The sequence below is a fragment of the Chenopodium quinoa genome, unplaced genomic scaffold (genome assembly GCF_001683475.1).
Source record: "Chenopodium quinoa cultivar QQ74 unplaced genomic scaffold, ASM168347v1, whole genome shotgun sequence".
In the NCBI taxonomy this organism is placed as follows: Eukaryota; Viridiplantae; Streptophyta; class Magnoliopsida; order Caryophyllales; family Amaranthaceae; genus Chenopodium; species Chenopodium quinoa.
In genome coordinates this window covers 3,102,721-3,129,007 of record NW_018742630.1, presented here as the reverse complement: position 1 = coordinate 3,129,007, position 26,287 = coordinate 3,102,721, and the positions used below count along the sequence as shown (strand labels likewise).

At 31.5% G+C, this 26,287-nt stretch overlaps 5 protein-coding genes across 5 annotated transcripts; 2 read left to right on the top strand and 3 right to left on the bottom strand.

Moving 5' to 3' along the window:
- Positions 1-2,999: 2,999 nt before the first annotated feature.
- LOC110721938 lies at positions 3,000-4,097 on the top strand. Its single transcript, XM_021901173.1, has 2 exons — positions 3,000-3,650; positions 3,819-4,097. Exons 1-2 carry the CDS (start codon positions 3,000-3,002, stop codon positions 4,095-4,097), a joined length of 930 nt encoding a protein of 309 aa, XP_021756865.1.
- Positions 4,098-5,680: 1,583 nt separating this feature from the next.
- On the top strand, positions 5,681-6,120 carry LOC110721937. The gene is made up of 2 exons (XM_021901172.1): positions 5,681-5,987; positions 6,107-6,120. Exons 1-2 carry the CDS (start codon positions 5,681-5,683, stop codon positions 6,118-6,120), a joined length of 321 nt encoding a protein of 106 aa, XP_021756864.1.
- Positions 6,121-9,355: 3,235 nt separating this feature from the next.
- On the bottom strand, positions 9,356-12,127 carry LOC110721737 (gamma-glutamyl peptidase 3-like). The gene is made up of 3 exons (XM_021900924.1): positions 11,506-12,127; positions 10,128-10,469; positions 9,356-9,949 (listed from the first exon to the last, which is right to left on the bottom strand). Exons 1-3 carry the CDS (start codon positions 11,842-11,844, stop codon positions 9,818-9,820), a joined length of 813 nt encoding a protein of 270 aa, XP_021756616.1. The 5' UTR covers positions 11,845-12,127; the 3' UTR covers positions 9,356-9,817.
- Positions 12,128-14,986: 2,859 nt separating this feature from the next.
- LOC110721888 (probable peroxygenase 5) lies at positions 14,987-19,047 on the bottom strand. The gene is made up of 6 exons (XM_021901113.1): positions 18,886-19,047; positions 18,445-18,537; positions 18,190-18,272; positions 17,418-17,509; positions 16,077-16,205; positions 14,987-15,798 (listed from the first exon to the last, which is right to left on the bottom strand). The coding sequence occupies exons 1-6, from the start codon at positions 18,920-18,922 to the stop codon at positions 15,657-15,659; spliced, it is 576 nt and encodes a 191-aa protein (XP_021756805.1). The 5' UTR covers positions 18,923-19,047; the 3' UTR covers positions 14,987-15,656.
- Positions 19,048-21,833: 2,786 nt separating this feature from the next.
- LOC110721887 (probable peroxygenase 5) lies at positions 21,834-25,764 on the bottom strand. Its single transcript, XM_021901112.1, has 7 exons — positions 25,143-25,764; positions 24,931-25,023; positions 24,743-24,828; positions 23,072-23,166; positions 22,598-22,723; positions 22,079-22,231; positions 21,834-21,966 (listed from the first exon to the last, which is right to left on the bottom strand). The coding sequence occupies exons 1-7, from the start codon at positions 25,177-25,179 to the stop codon at positions 21,945-21,947; spliced, it is 612 nt and encodes a 203-aa protein (XP_021756804.1). The 5' UTR covers positions 25,180-25,764; the 3' UTR covers positions 21,834-21,944.
- Between the last annotated feature and the right edge of the window lie 523 nt (positions 25,765-26,287).

Below are 26,287 nucleotides of genomic sequence, written 5' to 3'. Positions count from 1 at the left end.
TGTTCCTTTCCAGATTATTCCTTGGAATAATCTACTAATTAGTGTGATTACTGCTTTTGGCAAAATCATGCTTATTTTATCTCAAGATTTCCCCTTCACTTTCCGTAGCTCCTTAAATTGATTCGATTTGTGTTAACATCAATAAATCTATTCTAAGCCGTGAATTGAAATGGGGTAGCTCTTATATTTGGAACATACTTCGTATCATCTTTTACTTGTGCTTTTTTGATGAAAAGAAGAGAGAATTTGACAGTTGTTAATTATAACAAAGTGTATCTTATTGAGTTATTGTAGCCTCCCAAATAGTCCCAAATATATACTTGTATAATTTTTCTTACAAAATGATTGTATATACAAATTTAGTACTTCGTGTCTTCGTGGACACCTAGTATCTATTCTCTTATAAGAATTAATAGCGCATTGTTGATGTACAAAATGATCTGAAAAGTCTAAATTGACTCTTAAGTTAATGTAAACAATAAGTGATCTACAAGTAACCCAGTAAGATTGATGGAGTTAATGTAAAACTTAACGTGTGAATTTGAGGTCATTTTGAGTCTCACCAATTACACTTTCTAGGGAGTAGGGGATAACCTTACCTCCTGCATCTATCTCAAGTATTGACCTTTGTAGCTATTGAGAAATTTTAAAAAATAAAAATAAAAAGCAATCCATTAATATGTAACTATTGAGGAATAAAAAAGGGAATAAGAAAATTTTTATGACAACCAATTTTATTTTTTATTTTTTTTGAAAAAAAAAAAATTCATTTTTAAGCACGTGTCTTATTTATTTTGTCTCAATCTCAAATTCTCAATGTGTTATGTGGGGTCCTTGTTTATTAGTGGAACTTTTGTCCATATAAAATAATACTTGTGTGATTTAATTCGTTTATGTTATGTAATTATATGATTCTAGAAGGGGGTGCTAATCGAGCTGAGCAGTTCGCGAGCAATTCGAACTCAACTTGGTTAAAGTTTGGTCAAAATTTGGCATGAGTTGGCTCGACTCGAATTCGGCTTGACCCGAGAGGTTAATGAACACGAGTTGAGCAATCACCAACTCGACTTGATAAGCTCGTGAACAACTCAATAATGTATTTTATTAGTATATAATTTACAAACGAAGTTACCATGTTTAAAATAATTTGACACTTAATAAGAGTTAATATATATTATCAAAACAGAAAGAGTAAAGCTTTAATAATGAAAAATAATTAAGGAAATTATATAAATTGAACATAAAAAATAAAGGCCTATAACTTTAAATTATAAGGACCAAAACCTTAAGGAGCAGATCGTGAGCTACTCAACTCGACTCGAAACTTTAACGAGCACAAGTCGAGTAGGTTTTATTGACTTGAAACTTTAGCAGACATGAGTTGAGCAAATTTATAAAGTTTTCGAGTCGACTTGAGCACCCCCTAGCTCGTGATCGACTCACTCGATTATCACCCTAATTCTATCATTCAAGTTACTATATGGAACATGGAAGGTTTTTTTGTGTGGCTGTGTGCAAAACTCAACTTGAAAAATCCATATTCAATAATTTCCAACTATATACTCTCTGTTAGAAGATAAATATGAATGCCTATAATTATTTGATTTGATTTCACAATGTTCACACAAGTCCAAAGACTTGTGAACTTGTGTGGCATTATATGTAAGACTCTTGGCTATATAAGCCATGTTACCGGAGCAATATACATAATCAATTTCTCCATCTTCTCTTACTCCTTTATAAAACTTTCTATCGGTAAAACTTTAACACGTTATCAGCACCAGTTTTCAGTCAGGTATATTTATACCTACTTCTAAAAAAATTTATAACAAATAATACTATCTACTTCTAAATGTTTCGAGGAGTATGCTCTATAGTTGCCCATATTTGGGATCCTCTATAACAGAAACTCAAACATTTACTATATATACCTCAAAAAAAAAAAACAACGGTGAAAGTTCTCTTACTTGTGAATTTACTACTATCATCTTTTGTTTATTCATGTTGATGTTTCTTTGTTTGATCCATGTTGGTATTACATACTCATTTTACGTAAATTTTTATCTTAGTTATTATAATTGCTAAGTAGTAGCTTTGCATGCATATTATTATTAACTAGATTAACAAAAAGATGCAGCCTTTTTATACTTATTATTTTTCTTACTTTTACATACTTTTTTGTGTTTCTTTTCGTTTTCGAACCCATGATCTTTTATAGATATTAGGGCTCTCGGACCACTATGGCTTGCATTCTCAGTGTGATAACCTTTTACAATTATAAATATATATATGGACCATAATTTTATGCCAGTACGTTAGACTATTATATGATATTTTTACAGTTGTACAGAACAGTAACGGATAAACCTACCTCTATAAAAGACGGATTTTTCCCCGATTTCACCACAAATCCCTTATCCCTTCCTACTTTTTATCCAAAAATCACCTAAAAAAAAAAAAATTCACCCCCTTCTTCTCCGATATGTTCCCCGACGACGGCAACCAAAACACCCAAAACACCCACAACTTCACTTTTGAAGAAGATTTAAGGAAGATAAAACAATATTTCCTTCTAATTACGGCACTTGTAGTTCTATTAGTAGCAATATTAATTTTTGTCATTATGTATAAGTAAAACTCACTTATTTTGTCGTTTTAGTATATTAAAAGCTTGTTTTTGTTTTATTATGTTGTTTGTTGTTATTAATCATCATTGTATAATATTACCGTTATCATTATAATTATTGTTACTACTGTCATTGTTGTCGTTTTGCTGTTTTTTTTGCAACTAACATGATTATTTTTTGTCTAATCATATAATTACTCACAATAATAAACCAAGGGGGAGAAAAGACTATATTATTTATGGTTTATTATTATTAAATTTAATTATCACGTGTCTTATTAACTTAATTATAAATATGGAAGAACTAAACATGTGAGTTGTACATATAATTTGTTATTATAAACTAATTATCACGAAATTTGTTGTAGCTAAAATGGGAGACCTTATGAAAAGACAGTTCAGCATCTTAGATTTATCTGGAAAGAAAATTCTGGAATGGAAAGTGGATGCAATGATGAATTTGAAATCTCAAGGTTTGGAGCACACTGTTAAAGAAAATAAAAGTCCCTCTAGTCAAACAACTGATACTACCATTTCTGCAATGACTGTTGCAAAACCTGTTATTGAACAAGATAAGGCAAAAGCCTTAGTGTTGTTAAGGCATCATTTACATGAAGGCCTTAAAACTGAGTACATGATGGTTAAAGATCCCAAAGAATTATGGGATTGCCTTAATGAAAGATTTGGACACCACAAAAGGGTGCTCCTTCCTAAGGCATTATTTGATTGGACAAATTTACGGTTCCAGGATTTCAAATCTGTAATTGATTATAATTCAACCATACATGAGATAGTGTCTATATTGAGATACTGTGATCATCCAGTTTCGGATGAACAGATGATTGAAAAAACACTCACTACCTTTCATGCAAGTAACATACTGTTGCAAGAACAGTATCGTGAAAGAGGTTTTAAAAAGTTCAATGAATTAATGAGTGTATTGCTTGTTGCGGAACAAAATAGTGAACTTTTGTTGAAAAATCATAACCTGAGACCAACTGGGTCTTTGGCCACTCATCATGAGGCAAATGCAACAAATTCCTATCCACCCGAGTCAAATGCTACAAGAAGAGGTGGACGTGGAAATTACAATGGCCGTGGAAGAGGCCGTGGAAATTATCGCGGACGCGGCCGTGGTCGTGGTAGAAATAATTTTCAAAGAAACAGTAATTTCAAAAATTTTGAAAAACAGAAGGGACAGTCATCTGGAAGCCACAAACAAACTCCTTCGAAAGGAAAAGACACATGTTACAGATGTGGCATGACAGGACATTGGGGACGTACTTGTCGAACGACCAAACATTTGGTAGACCTTTACCAGGCTTCTGTAAAAGGCAAAGAGAAAAATGTAGAAGGAAATTATGTTAATGAGGAAAATGCTCCTTGTCCCAGCCTTGATGTGTCTGATTATTTCATGGATAATGCTGAAATTGGAAATGATTTCATTCTTGGAGAAAACAACAATGGTTAGGTTCCCCATCTACTAATGTAACATATGCTATGTTTTAATGTATTTTCTTAGTTCCCTGTATTTTAAATTTCTAGTCATGTACTTTAAATCTTTATCATCAATAAAAGTTTGTATGATATTATTCTAAACTAATCTCAAATTTATTTTATGAAGATATGGATCTGCCTGAAATTAGTTCCGAATATCAATGCCTTTTGGACAGTGGAACAACACATACTATCTTAAAAGATAGAAAATATTTTCACAACTAAAGTTGTTTCAAGCAAATGTAAACACCATTTCCGGGTCAGCTAAATTAATTGAAGGATCTGGAAAGGCTTGTATAATGCTTCCAAATGGAACAAAATTAATAATAAATAATGCTTTATATTCGAGTAAATTTCGAAGAAATCTCATAAGCTTCAAAGATGTACGCCAAAATGGCTATCATCTAGAAACAATGACAACAGATCAAAAAGAGTATATATGCCTCACGGCAGAAAAACATGGCAAGAAACATATATATGAGAAATTGCCAGCATACTCTTCGGGGTTATATCGTATAAACATACGACCCGTGGAAATCAACATGGTATCTAACCAAAAGTTAGATGACAAACATTTGATTATTTTATGGCATGATCGTTTGGGACATCCAGCAACTAGGATGATGCAAAGAATAATAGCACATTCAGTTGGACATTCAATAAGAAATGTCAAAATTCCCCGATCAGATGAATTAACATGCTCTGCATGTTCACTTGGCAAATTAATAATAAGGCCATCTATGAACAAAATTGCTATTGAATCTCCAAAATTCTTGGAAAGAATTCAGGGAGACATATGTGGGCCAATTAATCCAGCATGTGGACCATTTAGATATTTCATGGTTTTAATTGATGCCTCTACACGATGGTCACATGTTAGTCTACTTTCAAGTAGAAATGTTTCCTTAGCAAAATTACTTGCCCAAATCATCAAATTAAGAGCACAATTCCCAGATCATACAATAAAGAAAATAAGACTTGACAATGCTGGGGAATTTACATCCCAAACATTTAATGATTATTGTATGTCAATTGGAATTGATGTTGAACACCCAGTAGCTCATGTTCATACACAAAATGGTCTAGCTGAATCACTAATTAAGAGATTACAATTGATTGCAAGACCATTATTAATGAGGTCAAGATTGCCATCATCTGCTTGGGGACATGCTATAATACATGCAGCAGAGCTAATTAGATTGAGACCTACAGCTTATCATAAATTCTCACCACTACAACTTGTTTGTGGTCGAGAACCAAGTATCTCACATCTAAAAATCTTTGGTTGTGCTGTATATGTTCCCATTGCTCCACCCCAACGAACAAAAATGGGTCCACAAAGAAGGCTGGGAATTTATGTCGGGTTTGAATCCCCCTCTATAATTAAATACCTTGAACCATTGACCTGGTGACTTATTTACGGCTAGATTTGCGGACTGTCACTTTAATGAAACAGTATTCCCAGCCTTAGGGGGAGAGAAAGTAGACCCACATAAGAAAGAAATTGAACTCATTTGGAATGCAACACAACTGTTGATGTTAGACCCACGAACAAATATGTGTGAACAAAAAGTTAAGAAAATTGTTCATTTACAAAGTGTTGCAAATCAATTTCCTGATGCATTTGTAGACACAAAGAAGGTGACAAAATCACATATACCAGCAGAAAATGCCCCTGCACGTATTGAGATCCCAACTGGTAATAAGGCCATAGAAAATGAATCTCAGGCACGCAGAAAGCGTGGAAGACCACTTGGTTCAAAAGATTCTAAGCCAAGAAAATTGAAAAGATTGGATGGAATAAAAAATGAGACTAATGATGTTCCCCCGTCAGAAGGTCAAGAAAAACCAAATGTGGATGAAAGTAAAGAAAATGATGATAATCCAAAAGGGGACGAACAAGAAGACAACCCTACGGGGAATGAACAAGATGTTCAAAACATCGATAACAATGAAATTTCAATGAATTACGTCTCTACAAAGACTCAGTGGAATAGGAAAGATGTTATCGTTAATGAAACATTTGCAAATTCCATCGCAATCGACATCGTGTCTGATGAAAATGATGTTGAACCAAGAACTGTAGAAGAATGTCGACGTAGGAGTGATTGGCCAAAGTGGAAGGAGGCAATGCTGGCTGAGTTAAAGTCACTTGAAAAACGAGAAGTTTTTGGGAAAATAACCCTTACACCAGCAGGTGTAAAACCCGTTGGATACAAATGGGTATTTGTAAGAAAACGTAACGAGAAAAATGAAATAGTTAGATACAAGGCAAGACTTGTAGCCCAAGGATTTTCTCAAATTCCAGGGATTGATTATGAAGAAACATATTCTCCAGTGGTTGATGCAACTACATTAAGATTTCTGGTAAGTTTGACAGTCACAAAAGGACTGCAAATGCGATTAATGGATGTAGTGACTGCGTATTTGTATGGGTCACTCGATACGGACATTTACATGAAAGTCCCCGAAGGACTAAAACTACCAGAAAACCACAAGCCTAGACAACTGCTTTCCATAAAACTAAAAAGGTCACTTTATGGATTGAAACAATCTGGAAGGATGTGGTACAACCGTCTGAGTGAATACCTTATGAGAGAAGGATTCAAAAACAACCAAGTTAGTCCCTGTGTTTTCATAAAGCGATCACAATCAGGATTCGTATCATTGCAGTTTATGTTGATGATTTAAATATCATCGGAACCCCAAATGAACTCGAGAAAACTGCAAAATACTTGATGAAAGAATTTGAGATGAAAGACCTTGGGAAAACTAAATTTTGCCTTGGACTACAAATTGAGCACTTGAGTCATGGCATTTTTGTCCATCAATCAAACTATACAGAAAGAGTTTTGAAACGTTTCTTCATGGACAAAGCAACCCCAACCAACTTCCCAATGGTTGTTCGTTCTTTGAATATGAAAAATGATCCATTCAGACCCCAAGAAGAAAATGAAGAGATTCTGGGTCCAGAAGTACCATACTTAAGTGCAATTGGAGCCTTAATGTACTTAGCTAACAATACTAGACCCGACATAGCTTTCTCTGTGAATTTGTTAGCCAGGCACAACAATGCACCAACATATAGGCATTGGAAGGGAGTTCGACACTTACTCCGTTACCTACGAGGGACACAAGACCTTGGTTTATATTACCAACCAAAACAAGATGTTGCTCTCATTGGGTATGCAGACGCTGGATACTTATCAGATCCTCAAAATGCCAAGTCACAAAATGGATATGTATTCACTTATGGCGGCACTGCAATATCATGGAAATCAACAAAGCAGACATTGACCGCGACATCATCAAATCATGCAGAGTTGATAGCCCTCTATGAAGCACGACGGGAATGTGTGTGGCTGAGGTCGATGATCAGTAATATCCAAAAGGAGTGTGGAATGAACGCAATAACGGAAGACCCAACCATCATCTTTGAAGACAATACAGCATGTATCGCTCAAGTAACTGAAGGATATATTAAGGGAGATAAAACGAAACATATTGCCCCAAAACTATTCTTCACACATGATCTGCAAAAGGACGAGGAAATAAATATCCAGCAAATTCAGTCTTGTGAAAATCTTGCCGACCTTTTCACCAAATCACTTCCTTCGAAGAAATTTGAACAGTTAGTTCACAAAATCGGAATGCGACATCTTCGTGAACTATGCTGAGATCAGGGGGAGTATTATATGTACTGCACTCTTTTTCCCTTCGATCAGGTTTTTATCCCACCGGGTTTTTCCTGACAAGGTTTTTAACGAGGCAGTATATCAAAGCATATAATACTATATCGTTGTACTCTTTTTCCCTAGCTATGGTATTTACCCCATAAGGGTTTTACCTAGCAAGGTTTTTAATGAGGCAACAAATACCTTTCTGTATAATAAGTATGGGCATTCAAGGGGGAGTGTTAGAAGATAAATATGAATGCTTATAATTATTTGATTTGATTTCACAATGTTCACACAAGTCCAAAGACTTGTGAACTTGTGTGGCATTATATGTAAGACTCTTGGCTATATAAGCCATGTTACCGGAGCAATATACATAATCAATTTCTCCATCTTCTCTTACTCCTTTATAAAACTTTCTATCGGTAAAACTTTAACACTCTCTTCGTTTTCATATACTTTATTCATTTTTTTTTAATTACCACGTTGATTTACTAATGAGTTGACAATATCAAGAAAACAAAAAAATCAAATTTTCCAACAACGTTTTACTTCATACCATTTGTTTTCAATAATTAAGTAAAAATAACATATCAAATTTAGTTTTGGAAAATTTGTCAGGAACTACCCTAAAGATAGACAGTTTTGTGAACAATTACCTTTATTTTTTATTTTTTATTTTTTTAATTTGTCAAAGTTTGCCTAACACTACCACTAATGGATTCCGTCCAATTGAGCTGTTTGTAGGGCCCACACCTACGTTTTTCATCCAATTAACTCCCTTCCCACTTATTTAAAGTCTTACTGTTGTTCTTTTCCCGTCAAACTCATCCAACATCTACGTTTGTAGGGCCCACACCTACGTTTTTTTTAAAAAAAAATTGTGAAGAACAGTAAGACTTTAAATAAGTGGGAAGGGAGTTAATTGGGTGGGAAAACGTAAATGTGGGTCCAACAAACGACTCAATTGGACGAAATCCGTTAGTGAAAAATGCTAGACAAACTTTAGGCATCTTATGGGTAGTTGTTCCCAAGGGAAAAAAAAAACGGGTAGTTATTCACAAAACTGTTCATCTTTAGAGTAATTCCTGACAAAATTTCCTTTAATTTTTATGTAGTTCAAAAATAAAATTGTTGCAGTGAAATCGCTTTCCTTCTATCATAAAATAAATCAAAATAAAATAATCCCTAGAAGTCAAGCCACCTACACACACACAAAAAAAAAGAAAAAGAAAAAAAAAAGGTCAAATTCCGATAATACGATAATTGGTGATCTTAAACATGATATATGATATTAACTATCGTTATCAACTTAAGGATAAGATTCATTCTCCATTGTATTAAGGTGGGAAAAAAACCCCAAATGTATTCAACACCATTTATTGTACTAATGCATATTGAGCTCGGATTTTGCTTGAAAATTGGAGATTCTTTATTGTAATTGACAGTACTATATTCCGAAATTGTGATAGGATTCCACAATAGTTTGGGGGAGGGGGGTTGATTCCATATCTCACTCAAAGATACAATATTCTCAATTGAAACATATCTTGTTATATAGCTGGAATCATGTGTGACACTTTACACGCTGGACATTATCGACTAGGGGTGAGCTAAAGTTTAAAGTATTCAGAATTGAAACCGAAACATGTTAGTAACCTGCAGTTTTGAGAAACAGAATGGAGACCTTAAATTTATGGAACTAGAACCCCTTGGGTACCCCTATCAACGACAATTCTAAACCATGCATAAATCAATCCTAGCCCAGTTTTGGAAGATATTAATAGAAGAACAGGTTGACCCCAAGTCCAACAATTTAATGCTTAAATTAATATATCATAGACTCATAGTTGTAAACATGGTCAAGACATAATAGTAACATAATATTAGCATAATCGGATAACTTGTAATTAAGTTAACAACTTAACTTGGTGTTAAACAAGTTAACAACTTAGCTTGGTCTACTGTTTAGGTAGTTTGGACTGTACAATACTTGAACAATAATTGTTATATTAGATTAGAAAAGTTCAACAAATCCATAAGAAGAATTATGGCTTCCCTTGAGAAAGTTTTTGCAAATCTTCTCCAAGTGTTTTCTATCAGGCTCGATGTTTTCTATTTTCGACCTTGATGCTTCAGCAAATTCTTCCTATGTATAGGACAAATTGAAATATATTAGAAATTAAAAAGGTTGGTTACAAGCTCATGTCAAAACAATTCGCATGGTTTTAAATTTCAGATTATGAAAACTATTTCGTCAAAAAAAAGATATGAAAACTAAACATGTGATATGGAGTATTAAGTTTCAACATTGGAGTTGTTATTACCACTATAGAACCGTTGGTAAGTAGACGATCAATAAGGTTGTAAAGAATGTCTTTGGTATATTCGGGATGACCTTGAATACCGAAAATGTGGTTGCCAATTGTAAACATTTCCACCTTTGTCTTATCAGAAAATGCAACAACTTCAGCATCAATTGGCACCTCCCACACTTCATCTTGATGGCATTTAATTATTGTTAGGGTTTGTGGAATTTCATGATTTGAAACCTCTAAATTAAGTTGAGAGGTCAAAAATTCCTTGTTATTTATTTTTATTTCTCTTAATCCTATATCCCATCCTGTGGGAGATCTTGCCACTTTTCCTCCCAATGCCCTGCATAACACCTATAAAAAATGTATCAAAATTCAAATTAAAACGATAGTAGTAATTAATAATAATAGGTTACTTTCTAAGTTTAAACTAAATAGAGTGCATTAACTTTAAAGTGGTTTAATTTATTTTATTCTTAAGATACTTTTGTCTTGTAACTTTCAACAACTTATAGCTATGATAGAGTTGAAAAGAACTTATATAAAAAAGGATAAGTATGTTTTATCTATTTACTCAATGAAAACGGACTTAATTGATCGTGCTCTACTACTAGCTAGGACCGGTTGAGAGAGTTCTTTGTTATACGTTCATACAATTAGTGTATTATTGGTATCATGACATGTCAATTGTATTATGTGGTAAGTCAAAAATATTTTTGTAATATTCGACAAATATTCTTGTAAAGTTATTTTATGGAAAAAAAAAAGAATAATCATGTTGTAGAGGAAAAAAAAATAGTCCAAAAATATTCTTTAATAGATATATTCCACTTTATGTATTGATAAAGATTTAAGATTATATTTTTCCATCAAACCCCAAAAAAATAAACAAAAATAAAATTCCTACCATATTGATGCACTAGCTATCACGAGAACAAAACCTAGTTAACCAATAGGCCTCGTTGTATAAGGTAAGCCAAGTCAATGTAATATGCTCAATAATATGATATCTCGCTTTATTTCTTGCATATAAGGTAATTTTATGTTCCCTTGTCCCATAATTATAATTATTATGAAAATGCTTAACCATAATTACTATTAAATAATTCTCCTTTCTCCAAATGAATATATATATATATATATGGTTTGTAATTAAAAATAAACATCCTACATACTCATAATATATTTTCATTAATTTGTTAAAGATTTACATTCATATCAAATTATAAATTGTGTATTCTATCATCTAAGCAATATACACATGAATGGTGCCATATAACAATATATGTTCTTGAGAGCCCTATAACGATTCAAATGAAACAACTAATACTCATATTATGATTTTGAAACTTATGATTTTGAAACAGAGGGACTATGTTTAATTCGTTACCTGGTGACCAAAGCAAATGCCGAGAATTTTCTTTTGCATGGAATCAAGAGTTTGCAAAAGAATGCAAAGCTCAAGGATCCAATACTCATTTCCATAAGCATCAAAAGGACTCCCACTAACTACAAACCCATCATACATCTCAAGCTCATTCATATTTGGAAATTCACCCTCTACAACCCTATACAAATCCCATACCTCTCCTTCTTCCCCGAAAGCCACCACGAAAACATTGAAGTATCCTCCATACACTTTTTTCACGTACTCTGAGTCATGTGCTGCTAGTAGAAGAGCGTATCTTTTTGTGTTCATCATATTGTTTTGATCATCATTATTTTCCATCTTCTATGAATTATACTACTAATCAAGAGGATACTTATAATTGTATTAGCTAACTAATGATGCTTAATAACTTATGAGCTAATATAATATGATAGAAACCTAGGTTTTTGTTGTTTCTAATTTAGAGAGAAACTAGATTGAAGAAAGAGATTAATATAGTTTTAGTGAAGTGTGTTCAAATTTGTGGTACGAAGAAATTTGAAGGTTGAAGTTACCTTTATATAGCGTAAGGTTTTTTTTTTTCCTCACTTTTTTATGCTATATGATGACCCCACTTAATAAATTTTTTACCAACTAATTTAATGTGCCATGCATATTCCTTAAATAAAATTAAAATTTTAGCTAATTTAATGTATATTTTATACTCTTGCAATTTATATACGTTAGAAAATCCCAATAAAAATACTTTATGTTTTGTATTCTTACATAGATCATGGACATATTCATCCAATTATATATATTGAATATGGAAATATTATCTTTATTTATTATTATTTTTATATATAATAAATATCTATTTATGGTCCTAAATAATAAATTTTGTATAAAATAAAAGGAAAAAGTGATATTGACAAATTTCTTCCTAAACTAAAAGAAGGAAAATTATAGGGATCTTAGTATAGGTTTCCAGTAGAAGGTAAAAATGGTGAAAAATTACTAATTAATTTCCAAAAAGTCAACGGTGAATTTATTTTTTCACCTTGCTAGCTAGTTGCTACAAATGATGCTCTTTCATAGTCACTCTTTACTACTACAAGCCAAGAATAAGGCAATGTCAACTTTTTCTCCTCTTAAAAAATTGTTTTTCATTGATTTTTATTAATTGAGTATGCTTTCATGTCTAGATTACAACATGAAATTATCGTTCCAAAAAAAAAAAGAGAAAAAAATTTTGCCTTGATTTTGTTTCTACATATGCCATTAGAAAAAAAAATTTGCATTGTATGAACAACAATAGTTTCAAAAGATTTAACGCTACGCTACGCTACCCTTATTGTTTTAAAAATGTTTCAATAACGCCCAAAGTCCCCAACTATATACTCCGTATTATATACTAGTTGATATATTTCGTTAATAATCTATACGACATCATTAGTTCATTACCCAAGGTTAAAATTGGTTATATAATTTTACCCCACTTCTTATGATATATAACACCCTAATTCCTAGAGTATTTGTAATACTTTGGTTAGACACGTACCGGTGTATGATACGTTTGTTAACACACAACATTAATTATTAATATATTTGATTATTTGTTATAATAAGTTATATATGATTAATTAAAATCCATATTAGCTTTCAAAAAAAATAAATTAAAATCCATATTAAGATAAATTCAATACGGAGTAACATTTTCTATATTATTTGGTTGTCCAAACAACTTTGCTATGTAGGCATGTAAAGGTCTAAGTTATTATATGTCCAACACTACAATTGTTAGGCCAGTCTAAGTCAATTTAGGCCCAATCTAAACTTTTAACTCGCTCCCCAAAAGAAGCCCATTAGGTCCATGTCCAGCCAGCAAAATAAGTAAGTGTAACTTTCGAAGGGGGGAAATCCCAAGGTACTTTCAATTTGTTCATTTATGCACATTCTCGAGAAAGATTATATCTTTGTTCTCATTCAATTATTAACTTAAGCATCAAAGTGAATATTCTCAACCACCCTCCCGAGTTCAGTTTAATCATATTTGTATGAGGTTTTCCTTAATTACATTATTGCACATCAAGAAATCAACCCCCATTACGTGGTGATTGTTTAATACCCAAAACACATACTAATAATAATACCTAGTATTATATTTATTTCATGTATTAGTAAAATATATAAACTAATCAAATTGATGTATGTGAATAGAAAGTAGTGCAAAAAGTCAAAGTGTTCCAATAATCTAGTGATTACAAATATTTTTATTTATATTATTGTTTACAATTGATTTAAATATGTATTCATTATTGTTTTGTCTGTTGTGAAGTCGTTTGCTCTTAATTGAAACTAGATTTTGATGATTAAAAAAAATTATAGGACACTATGACACTAATTTATTAACGAAATTTGAATCGACTCGGAATATACTACCTCCGGTTTTTTTATGTGCAACTTTGGTAGGCTTTACGGTTCACGAGGCAAAACTTGATAATGTTTGTATTATAGGGGTATGTAATTAAGGTGGAGAGAGAATGTTTGGATAATTAATCAACCACCCACTGCCACTGCCAAGACCAGCCAACACCACCGCCGCCTTCACCAACACTACCGCCGCCTTCACCAACACCAGCGTCTGCTTCACCACCACCACTACCACCCCCACGAAACCACCACCATAACCAACCCCACGAAACCAACCCCACCCCACGAAAACCCACCGAAACCCACCGCCGAAACCACCACCTCCACGAACACACACCAAAACCCAGAACAACGACCACCCACCAAAACCCACCGACGGAATCACCAAAACCCACCCACCAGAACCCAGATCCACGACCACCCACCAAAACCCACACACCAAAACCCAAATCCACGGCCACCCACCAAAATCCATCAATGGAACCACGAAAACCAACCCACCGAAAACGACAACCCACGAAAACCAACCCACCAGAAACTAAACCCCCAACTCGAACCCAAAACCACGACCCACACCGCCTTCACCAACACCACCGCCGCCTTCAACGCGGGCCCTTCACCACTACCCGTACCACCAGTACCAACCCCACCAACCCACCACCACCCTCATGAAAACCCACGAAACCGCCGGTTGAAGTTGAAGAGAGAGAAAGAAGGTCAATGGGGGAAGATGAGGATCAGAGAGGAGAGAGAAAATATGGGGGAAGATGAAGATGAATGAAGATGGTTTTGAAAGAGGAGAGAAAATATGAGGGAAGATGAAGATGAAGATGAATGAGGATGGTTTTGGGTTTCTTAAATTGAAGATGAAGAGTTGATGAATTAGATTGGGGTGGTTGGGGTGAAAATTGGGTAAGAATTAGTGAGTAATAAAATCCGATTATAGTTAATAAATTGTGTTTTAATTTTTTAAATGAGGGTAAAATTGACATTTGACTAGTTTTTTTTTACTAAAAATAGAAAGGAAAAAGAAAGTTGCACATAATATTGAGCGGATTAAAATGGCAAAAGTTGTACATAAAAAAAAAAAAAAACAGAGGTAGTATTAAATGTTGAATACAAAATTAGGATCCAAAATGCGAAATTAAAGTTGATGAATTGAACAAGAAAAGCCGAAATAGAGTTAGAAGTCATTTTATTTTTACTTGAGTAAAATAAAAGAGGAAAATATGTAATATTATGGAAATAAATAATTAATTAAAACAATAGGCCCCTATCTCAAGGAAACAATAAGCTCAATGAAACACTAATCAAGATACGAAGTACTAATTAAGACTAGTGTAACAGGATAAACTTCCGTTTATACAATATTAAAAAAAAAATAAAAAAAATTACATAGTACATCCATGTAATGTTACATACAAAGTAAAATTCTTACATTACATACATAATATATGTACAAATTAAAAATAAACATTACACAATAATTACATGCTAAGCTATGTTCATTGTATATTAAATTCAAACCCATATGTTTAATACACAAAACAATATCAAATTAGTGCAACCCAATTAAGATCAACCAGAGCAAACAAATTGATACCCTCCATAAACACTTGGAAAAGAGAAGTAAACAATGATGATGTATATAAATTTAAAAATGATTCACAATATATGTTTAATCACACTATGTATATGACATATAGTCCAAATAAGCTAGCTAGCTTTGTTTATGAATCTTATTTAGCAGATTTCCTCTCCATTTCTAACTTCTCAAATAAGCTTCCATCATATACTCCTCTAACCACATCTTTTTGTAACAAGCCATCCTTGTCCTTGCATAGAGAAAACAGTACCTTCCATTCTACAAAGGCCCCAATCCTGTAAAATAAAAGACAAGATCAATTATAATCTAAATTTAAAACATAAAATGTATATTAGGTGCTTTCGTACAATTTTTTTTTGTTCTATTATTCAATTATAACAGGTATAAAAATTCGGGAAAAAGGGGTATTTTATTCTTTTCAGAATAGAGTAAAACTAAGATAACATAAAAGGCGCACAGAAGAGAAAAATTAATCATCTTTGAAATGAAAAAAATATAAAAAAGAAAATCGATAGAACAGAAAGAGTGAACGAAGTTAAGAAGCAATGCTAACCTTCCTGTTAAGTCCTTAGGTTCTCTGTTTGCCTTGAGCATTTCACTAAGTTCTTCAGAGTTGAGAGCATTTGGATTTGAGCGAGCATGCTTCCTAAAGATGTCTTCAAACTTTGATTCTACAAATCTAAAAATAAATATGCAAATGGTCAACACACGCAATAATTTCAAAAGTTCATAGTAGAGGATGTATTTTCTAGTGTTTTCAATGTTACATGCTTGTTTTTCAAAACTTCACAATGAGCAATAAGTTCAAGTACTAAAATGAATAAACTTTCACGTACACTTTTGTTATAGTAGTCTATTAGCCATGTGACACTCTCCCTCATTTTGTGACAGATCTAAAAAATTTACTTAAATTATGTTACACTTGCTCTCTATTTCTATAAATAAAATCTACTCGTAATCAGTAACAAAGCAAGAAATTATCAATAGAAAAAGGATTCAACCATGAATTTCACGTAAGAGTTGACAATTGTTATTTGTGCAATAACCCAAGACATTGCCGAGATCTATAAACTAACTAATTTCGACTAAAAACAAGTTTCATTAATAAGTTTGTTGTATCCATGCACTTGAAATTAACCTTTAGGCTCCGTTTGTTTTGGTGGAAAACATTTTCCTAGAAAATAATTTTCCTTCATCTTTCCATTTTCCTCTGTTTGTTTTGGTAAGAGATGGAAAACAACTTTTCTAAAGGTAGAAAATTGCAATTTAGAAAAGGAAAACAGTTTTCCTTAAAAAAAGAAGGTATGCCACATTTTCCTCTTCACTCATTACTTCTCCTTAATACTCTCCTCCCACCTTCCTTTCTTTTTCTCCTTAAGTTTTCCTCTAATTAAACAAACAAAGGAAAACTTTTTTTAAAATCATGTTTCCATTGAAAATTGTTTTCCTTGAAAAGTGATTTTCCATTACAATTGTTTTCCTTTAAAACAAACGGAGTAAAGATTGACATACACTACTCCATAGAGATGATATTTTAAGGGTAATAATTAAATGGTTCCGAATTTCTAATTAATTTAAAGAATGATGCAATAACAGTATATTTCCTCCGTTCTTTTTTACTTGACCCTCTTTGACTTTATACTATTCATTTTATCTCTTTTGACCATTTTTTGTGAATTATATATATGTAAAAAATATTTATGTGGGATCTTGTTAGATTCGTCTCAATAAATACTATCATAATATATATTTTCTATAATTTTTACTTATGAGGAGTTAAAGTTATTGATTGTTAAAATTATACATTGACAAACGTGATAAATAAAACAGTTCAAGTAAAAAAGAATGGAGGAAGTAATACATACCTTCCTTGTGTGTCATAGGTACCAGTCTTCCTTGTGTGTCATAGGTACCAGTATCACTCCCATGTTTGCCTTTGGCTATGTTCTTTATTTCTATTGGAAAAAACAAAGAAGGAAATTTCCCCTGCACTCATGCCAAAAATAAAATAGAAAAAAAAATCGTCAAAAATCATTTTTTAATAATTATACTGATTAATCAAAAAACATTTGAATTTTCCTCTACTTTTCTTTGTTTGTTTTGTTAAATGGCGGAAAACAATTTTCCTATTGGTAAAAATTACTTATCAAAAGGAAAACCATCTTTCTTTTATAGGGAAAAAGTATGACAAATTTTCCTTTTTACTCCTACTTCTCGATTCTCTCACCTCTATCTTTCCCTTCCTTTTTACTTTCATATTCTTTTTCTCCAAAGTTTTCTTATAATTAAAAAAGAAAAATTATATACATAGCTCTTAGGGGCTTAGGGCTATATACATGTAAGGAGCTAAAAATGAAAAAAAAAACAAATGAAAATATAAAATTAACTATACTGATTTGTGCGTGATTTTGTCATGCAATCCTAAATTAATACCAAATTGGGAAAAATATTAAATGCTTAGTTGTAACTCTGAGCACTACATATATCATTATCCTATTAAAAATTAAACAAAGCTAACCCTTTTTACAATCAATTTTTCCATTAAAAATTATTTTTAATGAAAAACGTTTTCCATCAAAACATACAGTGTCTACATTACCGCGGAAATTGATCATGATATGACTAATTATTTTACAGTACAAAATTATAAAAATTCAAAGAGGTACCGGGCGAGTTTTTGGACTGATGGTCAAGGTGACAAAGGTGGTGGCGATGGATATAAATAGCCCACATCCAATGGCACGCATTCCTACAACATGTACACCCCCAATCACTTTACCAAAAAATTCTTGAGATTAAATTATCAAAAATTAATCATATTTGGAGCAATTATTAGATTATAATTGAACCAAAAATCCTTTAAATATAAGTACGAAAAATTAACTTAAGTTTAAGGAGAAATATATGGTTTATAATTTAACCTTTGAAGGTCTCCCATGGATAAATAACACCATCATGATTCCTATCAAAGAAAGCAGCATGTTTAGCAAGCACGTTTTCTCCCGTTCCTTCAACTACATAACCACATAGCAAATTTAATACGGAGTCAAATTTTTTTTTAATAAGGAGTCATTCATAAAAACACACTAAAAATACGTTAATTAAATATAGATAGTTGTACTTCATTGTCTCAATTTACTTATCCATGATCATTTATGCATAATTTTATGCAAGCGATAATATAGAGAGAAAAATATGAGTAGCTGAGTGTGGGACCCATCTCATGAAAATATGTAGATAAATAAATTTTATTAGAAAAAAATAAAACAAGTAAATTGGGACACCTTAAATTAAGAAAATGGGACGAGCAATTTGGAACGAACATCTAAAATAGCACCTATTGGAAGTTATATCGTACATACCTTCATTTTGATTGGTAATACTACTTGAAGCATCCATGTTCGTTATACAAGTAAAATGGTGATCTAATTCAATGACTTTTTCTTCAATCAAATGGAGGAAACTTTGGGAAAGGAGAATTTGTTGATGAGGGAAGCAATACTTTTATGGCGTTGATAAATTTGTGATGGGTGTGGTTCTTAAATAACTAGCTTTCTATCCATGCAAAAATTTGCATTAATTTTAAAATAATATACTAACTATTAAATAATATATTTGTTCTTGTGCCATCTATATGTTGATACTGATTAGTAATTATTCTAAAAGTCCAATATGTCGGATTTCGAATAAAAAAAAAATAGTTTAACTTTCAAATTGCTTGTCAAATGAAGATTGCAACATAGATTTTATGTGCACGTAAAGAACTTAATATATAGGGGATATTATTTGTTTTAATTGGTTATTGTTAAGGGACAACAAAAGCTTAAGTTGATGGTTAATACTCATAATTAGTTTATATACGAAGTATATACTTTATGCCTCTATTAGTTATGTTGGTCTTAAGACCTAAAATTGAATTTTGTTTAAATTATTTACTCGTACCTTATATATATGGCGCTCTCTGGCCTCTCTATCCTATACTCACAGGATTGGGGGCTATGAGGAATCGAACCTATGAGTATTTTGTTCTCATTTTGATGATTGTTTTTTTAATTTAATTATCAAATGAAGAGCAACCACTAATGTTAGGTTATTTAACTGTATGATACACCTGATTGTATATAACAAATTCTTCCTACCTAGCTAACATAAGAAAGTTGCTTATCGTCGCACTTAACATGTGAAAAAATTATTACCTTAACATGTTAGGATTCTCTCCACCTCTTTTCCTCATTAAGATCTTAAGATTACGACAATACCCCTATCATGCATATTCGACAATCAATTGGAGGAATGAACTAGCTACATACCGCCTTTTTGGGAAAGAGTTTTGTTCCCAAGTTAGAAGGCTACAAAAATTATATTTTTAAATTGGAATTGCAAAGAGCTAATCGTAGAAGTAAACTACGGTTTCAGGAAAACTATTTGATAATTAATTGATTTTAAGAAGCATAATTAAGATTTGCTGTGACTATTTGATGGATACGTTACAACTAAAAAAGTATATTTTTGGAAACAACTCACAACAACAATTTTTGATGCTGAATAAGTGGGCAATGACTAGCAATGTCGCTAGTCAACGTTCCAGTTGGCATCATATAAGACTAAGCAATATTGATTAAATTTCTGTATTATTTCATATTTTTACAAAGTTTTATTTTATTTTATTTTATGTTACAAAATTAAAATAAAGACCACATTAGACAATAAGATCAAGGAAAATGTATTGGCATTGACAATTTTATATGACAATCTGTTCGATCATGCATGTTAACATTCTTTAGCTCGATCATAACCATGTGTTAACATTCTGTGGTCCAACTTATTCAAGTTAAAATCAACTTATTTAAGAATTAATCATATAGGTCAGATTAGATTTTTTTTTTTTTTTTTTTTTTAAATTTTTTTTTACATTTATTTATTGTTAAATATCATTATTTTTGTGGTTTAAAAATTATAAATAATTTATATTTGAAAAGTGCACATTATAGGGATATAATGACATTTATTTAATAAATTAAGTTAAAGTTTGTCAAATTTGAAAATCAGTTTAAAATAAATCAAATTAGAAAAATTCAGATTTAATAATCATGTGAATTGAACATAACCTTATTGTCTTTTATCTAAATTATTTATCAATTTAGATCAAAAGACCTATAAGTAAGCACCTCAAAATGATCCCTTATTTTGTGTGTAATTATCAAATTAAAAATTAAGGATAGTTCCATATACTAATGAGTAAATTAAACTAAATCAAAGTTCATCAAAGTTAATATAGAATAAGATTTAAACTAACGCATATAATTAGTATATATTTCATCTTTATTAATCGTTGATGCGTGCTACTAAATCGTCCAATAATATACAAGTAATATAATTTCAATTTGATATAGACTCACATGCACCATGATTCCAGGCATGAACATCAATATATCATGCTTTTGTTACAAACGTCATTCTTGATATGTGGATTCTTTACTTCCTTTACGGCTTTACATACAATTTTAACGTCTTTTAAACGTACAAGAATTGAAATTACATGAGAATGTAAAAAAACAAAAAATGGTCATGAAGTTCCCTTTTTTTTCCTTTTTCTTTTTCATGATTGAAATCACTTATATTCCCCTATGTGGAATCACAAGATGATGATAGGTTGCCGCCTGCCCGCCTCGCCAGGTAACCTGCACAGTAATCTCCCAGCCTTGAGAGGGTCCCCCAGATGGAGCCTCCGAAGCTCAAGTCAACTACCATGGATGTAGTAAGAAAGTAAAAGAAAAAGGGAGCAATGGGTATAGGAAGGAAGTTTCTTATTGCCATGCAGGTGTATTTATAGTACTTTAGCATGCATGTTATATATATATATATATATATATATATATATATATATATATATATATATATATATATATATATATATATATATATATATATATATATATATATATATATATATATATATATATATATATATATATATATATATATATATATCATGGGCTGGGGCTTATGGGCCATGGATTGTTGGGCCTTGTATTTTTAGATCCATGGGTTGGGGCTTATAGGCAATTGATAGTTGGGCCTCTTAACTTAAAGGCTTTGTTACGAGAGTAGTGAGTTGGACTTATGTATGAGTTCCTTTTTACAAAAACCCTACTTAAAAATCAAACAGTGATTTCAAAACTTACAAGCTCAAATTCTTATCACGCTATCGAGAATAACTTGGTATTATGCATCCCTCGCTCATAAAAGTATAATAAAGACATTATACATCCTTGTAATAATGTACATATATAAAATTACAAGCATCACATTAACAACTCAAAAGAACAGTGTATAAATTCAAAACTAACTATTATAATTAGATACATAGCCACAACAATGAATTGGTGTCCACCATTTGAAGATGAACTGCATTGCTAATTTATTTATCTCCTCCATGAACACTTGAGAAGAAAATAAAAGGAAGAAAAAAAATCAGAATAAACTAATTGAAAGCTTTTTACATTTCATATACTTGTATATATGAAACACACAAATGATTTCTTAAAGTTTTACCCTTGTTTATGATTCTTAGTAGATTGTCTATCCATCTCCAACTTCTCAAATATGGTTCCATCATATACTCCTCTAACTTTATCTTTTTGCATCAACCCATCCTTGTCCTTGCATAGCGAAAACAAAATCTTCCATTCTACAAAGGCCCCAAACCTTCAAAAATAAAAACCACGGAATATATTAGATTCTAACCCGAACCATAAAATATAGTTCGTATTAAGTATCTTTGAACATTTTTTTCTTCTACCCAATTATTATAGATACATATTAAAGACCAAGGAAAAGAGGATAAGGACTAGTAACGTAGACCATCCACGCGTGGCGGCGTGGAAATTGATTGGCCAAGAGCCCAAGATATTAGTTCAAAAGAGAAAATTAATATTCCAATATGAATAAAATGAAAGTAGAAGAATATAATGAGCCGATGAAAATAAAGAGTGAATAGAACAATAAAGAACGGACACAATATGACTTCTATACAAATTTTTAGAGCAGAGAAGTTTAAGAAGTGTTGCTAACCATCCTCCAATGTCCTTTGATTCTCTGTTATCCTTCAGCATTTCACTTAGTTCTTTAGAAGTAAGAGCACTTGAATTTTCCCTTGCATGCTTTTTAAATATATCTTCAAACTTCGATTCTACAAACCTTTGAATAAAACACATAAAAGATTGATCAACACACTTATTCATCATTGTGAGAAATGGAACTATGTTATATTTTCGTCTTAATATGTGTCAAAACCCAATATTATTATCTACATGTAAGTTGTCCCACATTAAAGATTTACAAAAAAATCATCAAGTTATAATCTAAAGGAGTAAGGGGGGAGTTTTTCCTAATTATTGAAAAATTATCAGCAATTGATTTTAATATGGAATCTCTTCTAGGCAGTCTCATCGTTATCATCAAAATTAATAATTACTCCCGATTATCTAACTTAATTAAATAATGATGCAACAAGACAGCCAAGAAAAGTTGAATTTTTAGGCATACCTTCCTTGTGTATCATAGACACCAGTATCACTCCCATGTTTGGCTCTGGCTATGTTCTTTACCTCTATAGGGAAAAGCAATGAAGGAAATTTCCCCTGTACACAAAGCCAACAAATACATAGAAAATCAAATTTCAAATTACACTGAGTGAATACCTTTTATAAAATTTTCTTATTCTATTACTTAAGTAACATACAAATAGATAATACAATGAAACAAATATTTGAACATTAAATAATAAAATGATTGGTATGCTACAAAATACTTTGAAACGAATCATGCATGATACAACTCACAACACGCTTTGGTGCTTTCATGTATGGTGTACCGACATCTCTAAATTATATGCATGTGTTAATTACACATTGATTGGTGATCCAATATTATATTATTATTACCTATCACTTTTTTATTTTTATTTTTTTATTTTTTATTTAGTGCAAAATTCCTTACCCATAAAAAAAAAAAAAAAAAAAAAAAACCTCCGGCTAGAGGTGGCCGTAACCAATTGAGGAATCCGACTGCGTGCTAGGTGATGAGGCCAGGATCGGACGATGAAAGAAATGATTAGGTCATACGATTTAGTCTCAACATCTAACTTGATGATTAATTTTTACTTACAAAACTTTATTAGTGTTTAATTTCTCACTCCAACTAATCCCGTGTCCGTAGAAAATAGGTTGTTTTCTTGTAGTGGTATAACTTGCATTAATCTTTGTTAGAGATTTAAGATATAATTAATATGAGAAAATATATGTGTGTTACATCTTTCAAAAAAAAAAATAAAAAAAAATAAATAAAAATAAAAAAATGTCACTCTATCACACCCAAGTTATGTTTTAACTCTATCACTATTAAACATACATGCATTAGCTGCCCTCAAAAAAAAAAAAAAAAAAAAAAAAACATTCATTACCTAGATATAATTTATATTATTAAATCTCCTATATGCTCCCTATCTTAGAATTTTTCTTAAATTATTTGTTAAATATATCGTTGTGATTAATTCAAAACAAATGGAGTACTTTGTAATATGCTCGCTATGAGGAATTAATTTAACAATTCGACTTTAGTCTAATGTGTAGCAAGCTCTACAAAATCATAAGAAACTTCATCAAACCAATATCGATCACCAAAACCCCTTCTAAATCTTTAGACAAGCTCTAATGAAAACCAAGTCTAAACATAAGACCATTTTCATCAAAGTTAAGCAAATATATACTTTGTATTAAAGTAAATCTAATAGATTTTCAAAATTAAATATTCAATCATGCCTCTCTTTAATTTTTAATTAGATAAGTTTACAACCACTATTTTTAAAATTAGAGAAAGATTAGTAACAATAAATTAAATCAATTTTTTTTTTTTGGTGTTTAGAGAGCCACAAGGGCATGTGATGAAAACCGATCCTAAGATCTCCTGAAATCAAGAGGAAAGCTCTAACCACTTGTTTGATACTTTGTATGATAAAGCAAGTACAAAGTAAGACTTTACAATAAAGAAAATAAATCCAATAAAAAAGAAAGAAAAAGAAAATAAGAAATAGTATAACTAGTTTGAAAAAAAAAGGTACAACTAGTTTGAAAAGTTATAAAATTACAAAAATATCATTAATAAATAATAACATGCGGATCTATATTCTATAGTTGACTAGAGATACGAGAGAGATACCGGGCGAGTTTTCTGGCTGAGGCTCATGTTTACGACGATGGCGGCAGCGGTGGATATAAACAACCCGCATCCAATGGCGCGCATTCCTACAACAGTACGTATACCCCATCATTAAACCAAAATATCATGAAGTTTAATTACAAAAATTAGTCAAAAAGTTTAAGCAAATATTTGATTCATAATCTAACCTTTGAAGGTTTCCCAAGGATAAACAAAACCATCATGATTTCTATCAAAGAAAGCAGCATGTTTAATAAGGACATTTTCTCCCGTTCCTTCAACTGCATAATCACATATATAATAACAAATTTAATTATTAAAAAAAACCCGAATAAAAATGCATTAATTGTGTATGATTAGTAGGCTTAGTGAAAAAATTGTAAATGAACTTTATACATACCTTCATTATGATTGGTAATTCCATTTGAAGCTTCCATGTTATACAAGTTATTTGACGCTAATTCAATGTGTTATTTTTCACTTTAGGAATGGAGGAAACGATAGGATATAAATAATGAGAATGTGAATGGGAGAAAACAGTATTTATGGTACTCCCATATTTATTTATTAGTAATGGGGTGTTGGTTCTTGTGTAATTTATTTATTTTTTTTTTTTTTTTTTTGGGTGAAACACTCTTGTATAATACTCCTAATAGTGGTATACATAGTGGTATGTGGGTATGTACTACTTTATATCATTGGAATCAGAGAGCTCAAATAGTTCCCGTTTAGTAATTAGTTTCTAGCTAATTGATATAATTGGTTGTATTAGCTAGTTGTATAAAAAGGTTTAACGAACTGATTTTAACTGTTAAATGCATTAATAAAGCTAAATATTCAGTAAGAAATTTTTAAAAGCAATTACTATATGAATTTTGTTTTAGAATAAATTATTTGAGTCTAAAAAGATCTTTTAAAATAAATCTCTAATAGACATCAATAAACTAAGAGCTTCCTGAAAAGTTCTTACCAAACAAGGTCAAAGTCTCAAATTCGAGTCCCACCATCTACATATGCTTGAGAGTTAGAAGGGCTGATTTTCTTACCTCCCCTTTAGACTCAAACGTTGATTTGTGTAGTTGGGTACTTGGGTTGATTGACTTGGAAGAGGTGCTAGTTTAGTAGGGCTCCAAACAAAGCATGAAGTTATTGTTCTAGATATTTTGACCCATTTATTTAAGCAGATCAACATGAATTATACTCGTACAGTCGTATTGGTTTAATTCTTCCATTTAACTTTGATTTCCTAGTTTAATTCACTTTGATTTCCTAGTTTAATTGTGTACATACATTTGTCATTATACATGATTCATATCTCACTATTAAGATCACTAACGTATTAGAAAATTGTAAAAAAAATAAAATCAATATCTTAAAACATTTGAGAAAACGAATTAAACAATATTCCACACGATTGTGTTTTTTATACAAGTACATAGCATATTGGAGTAATGTAGAAGACTCCTTACCATTATAAATAAAACAAGATTTTAAATCATAATATAAAAAAGAAAACGAGGGAGTAATAATGATTAGATCGGACTA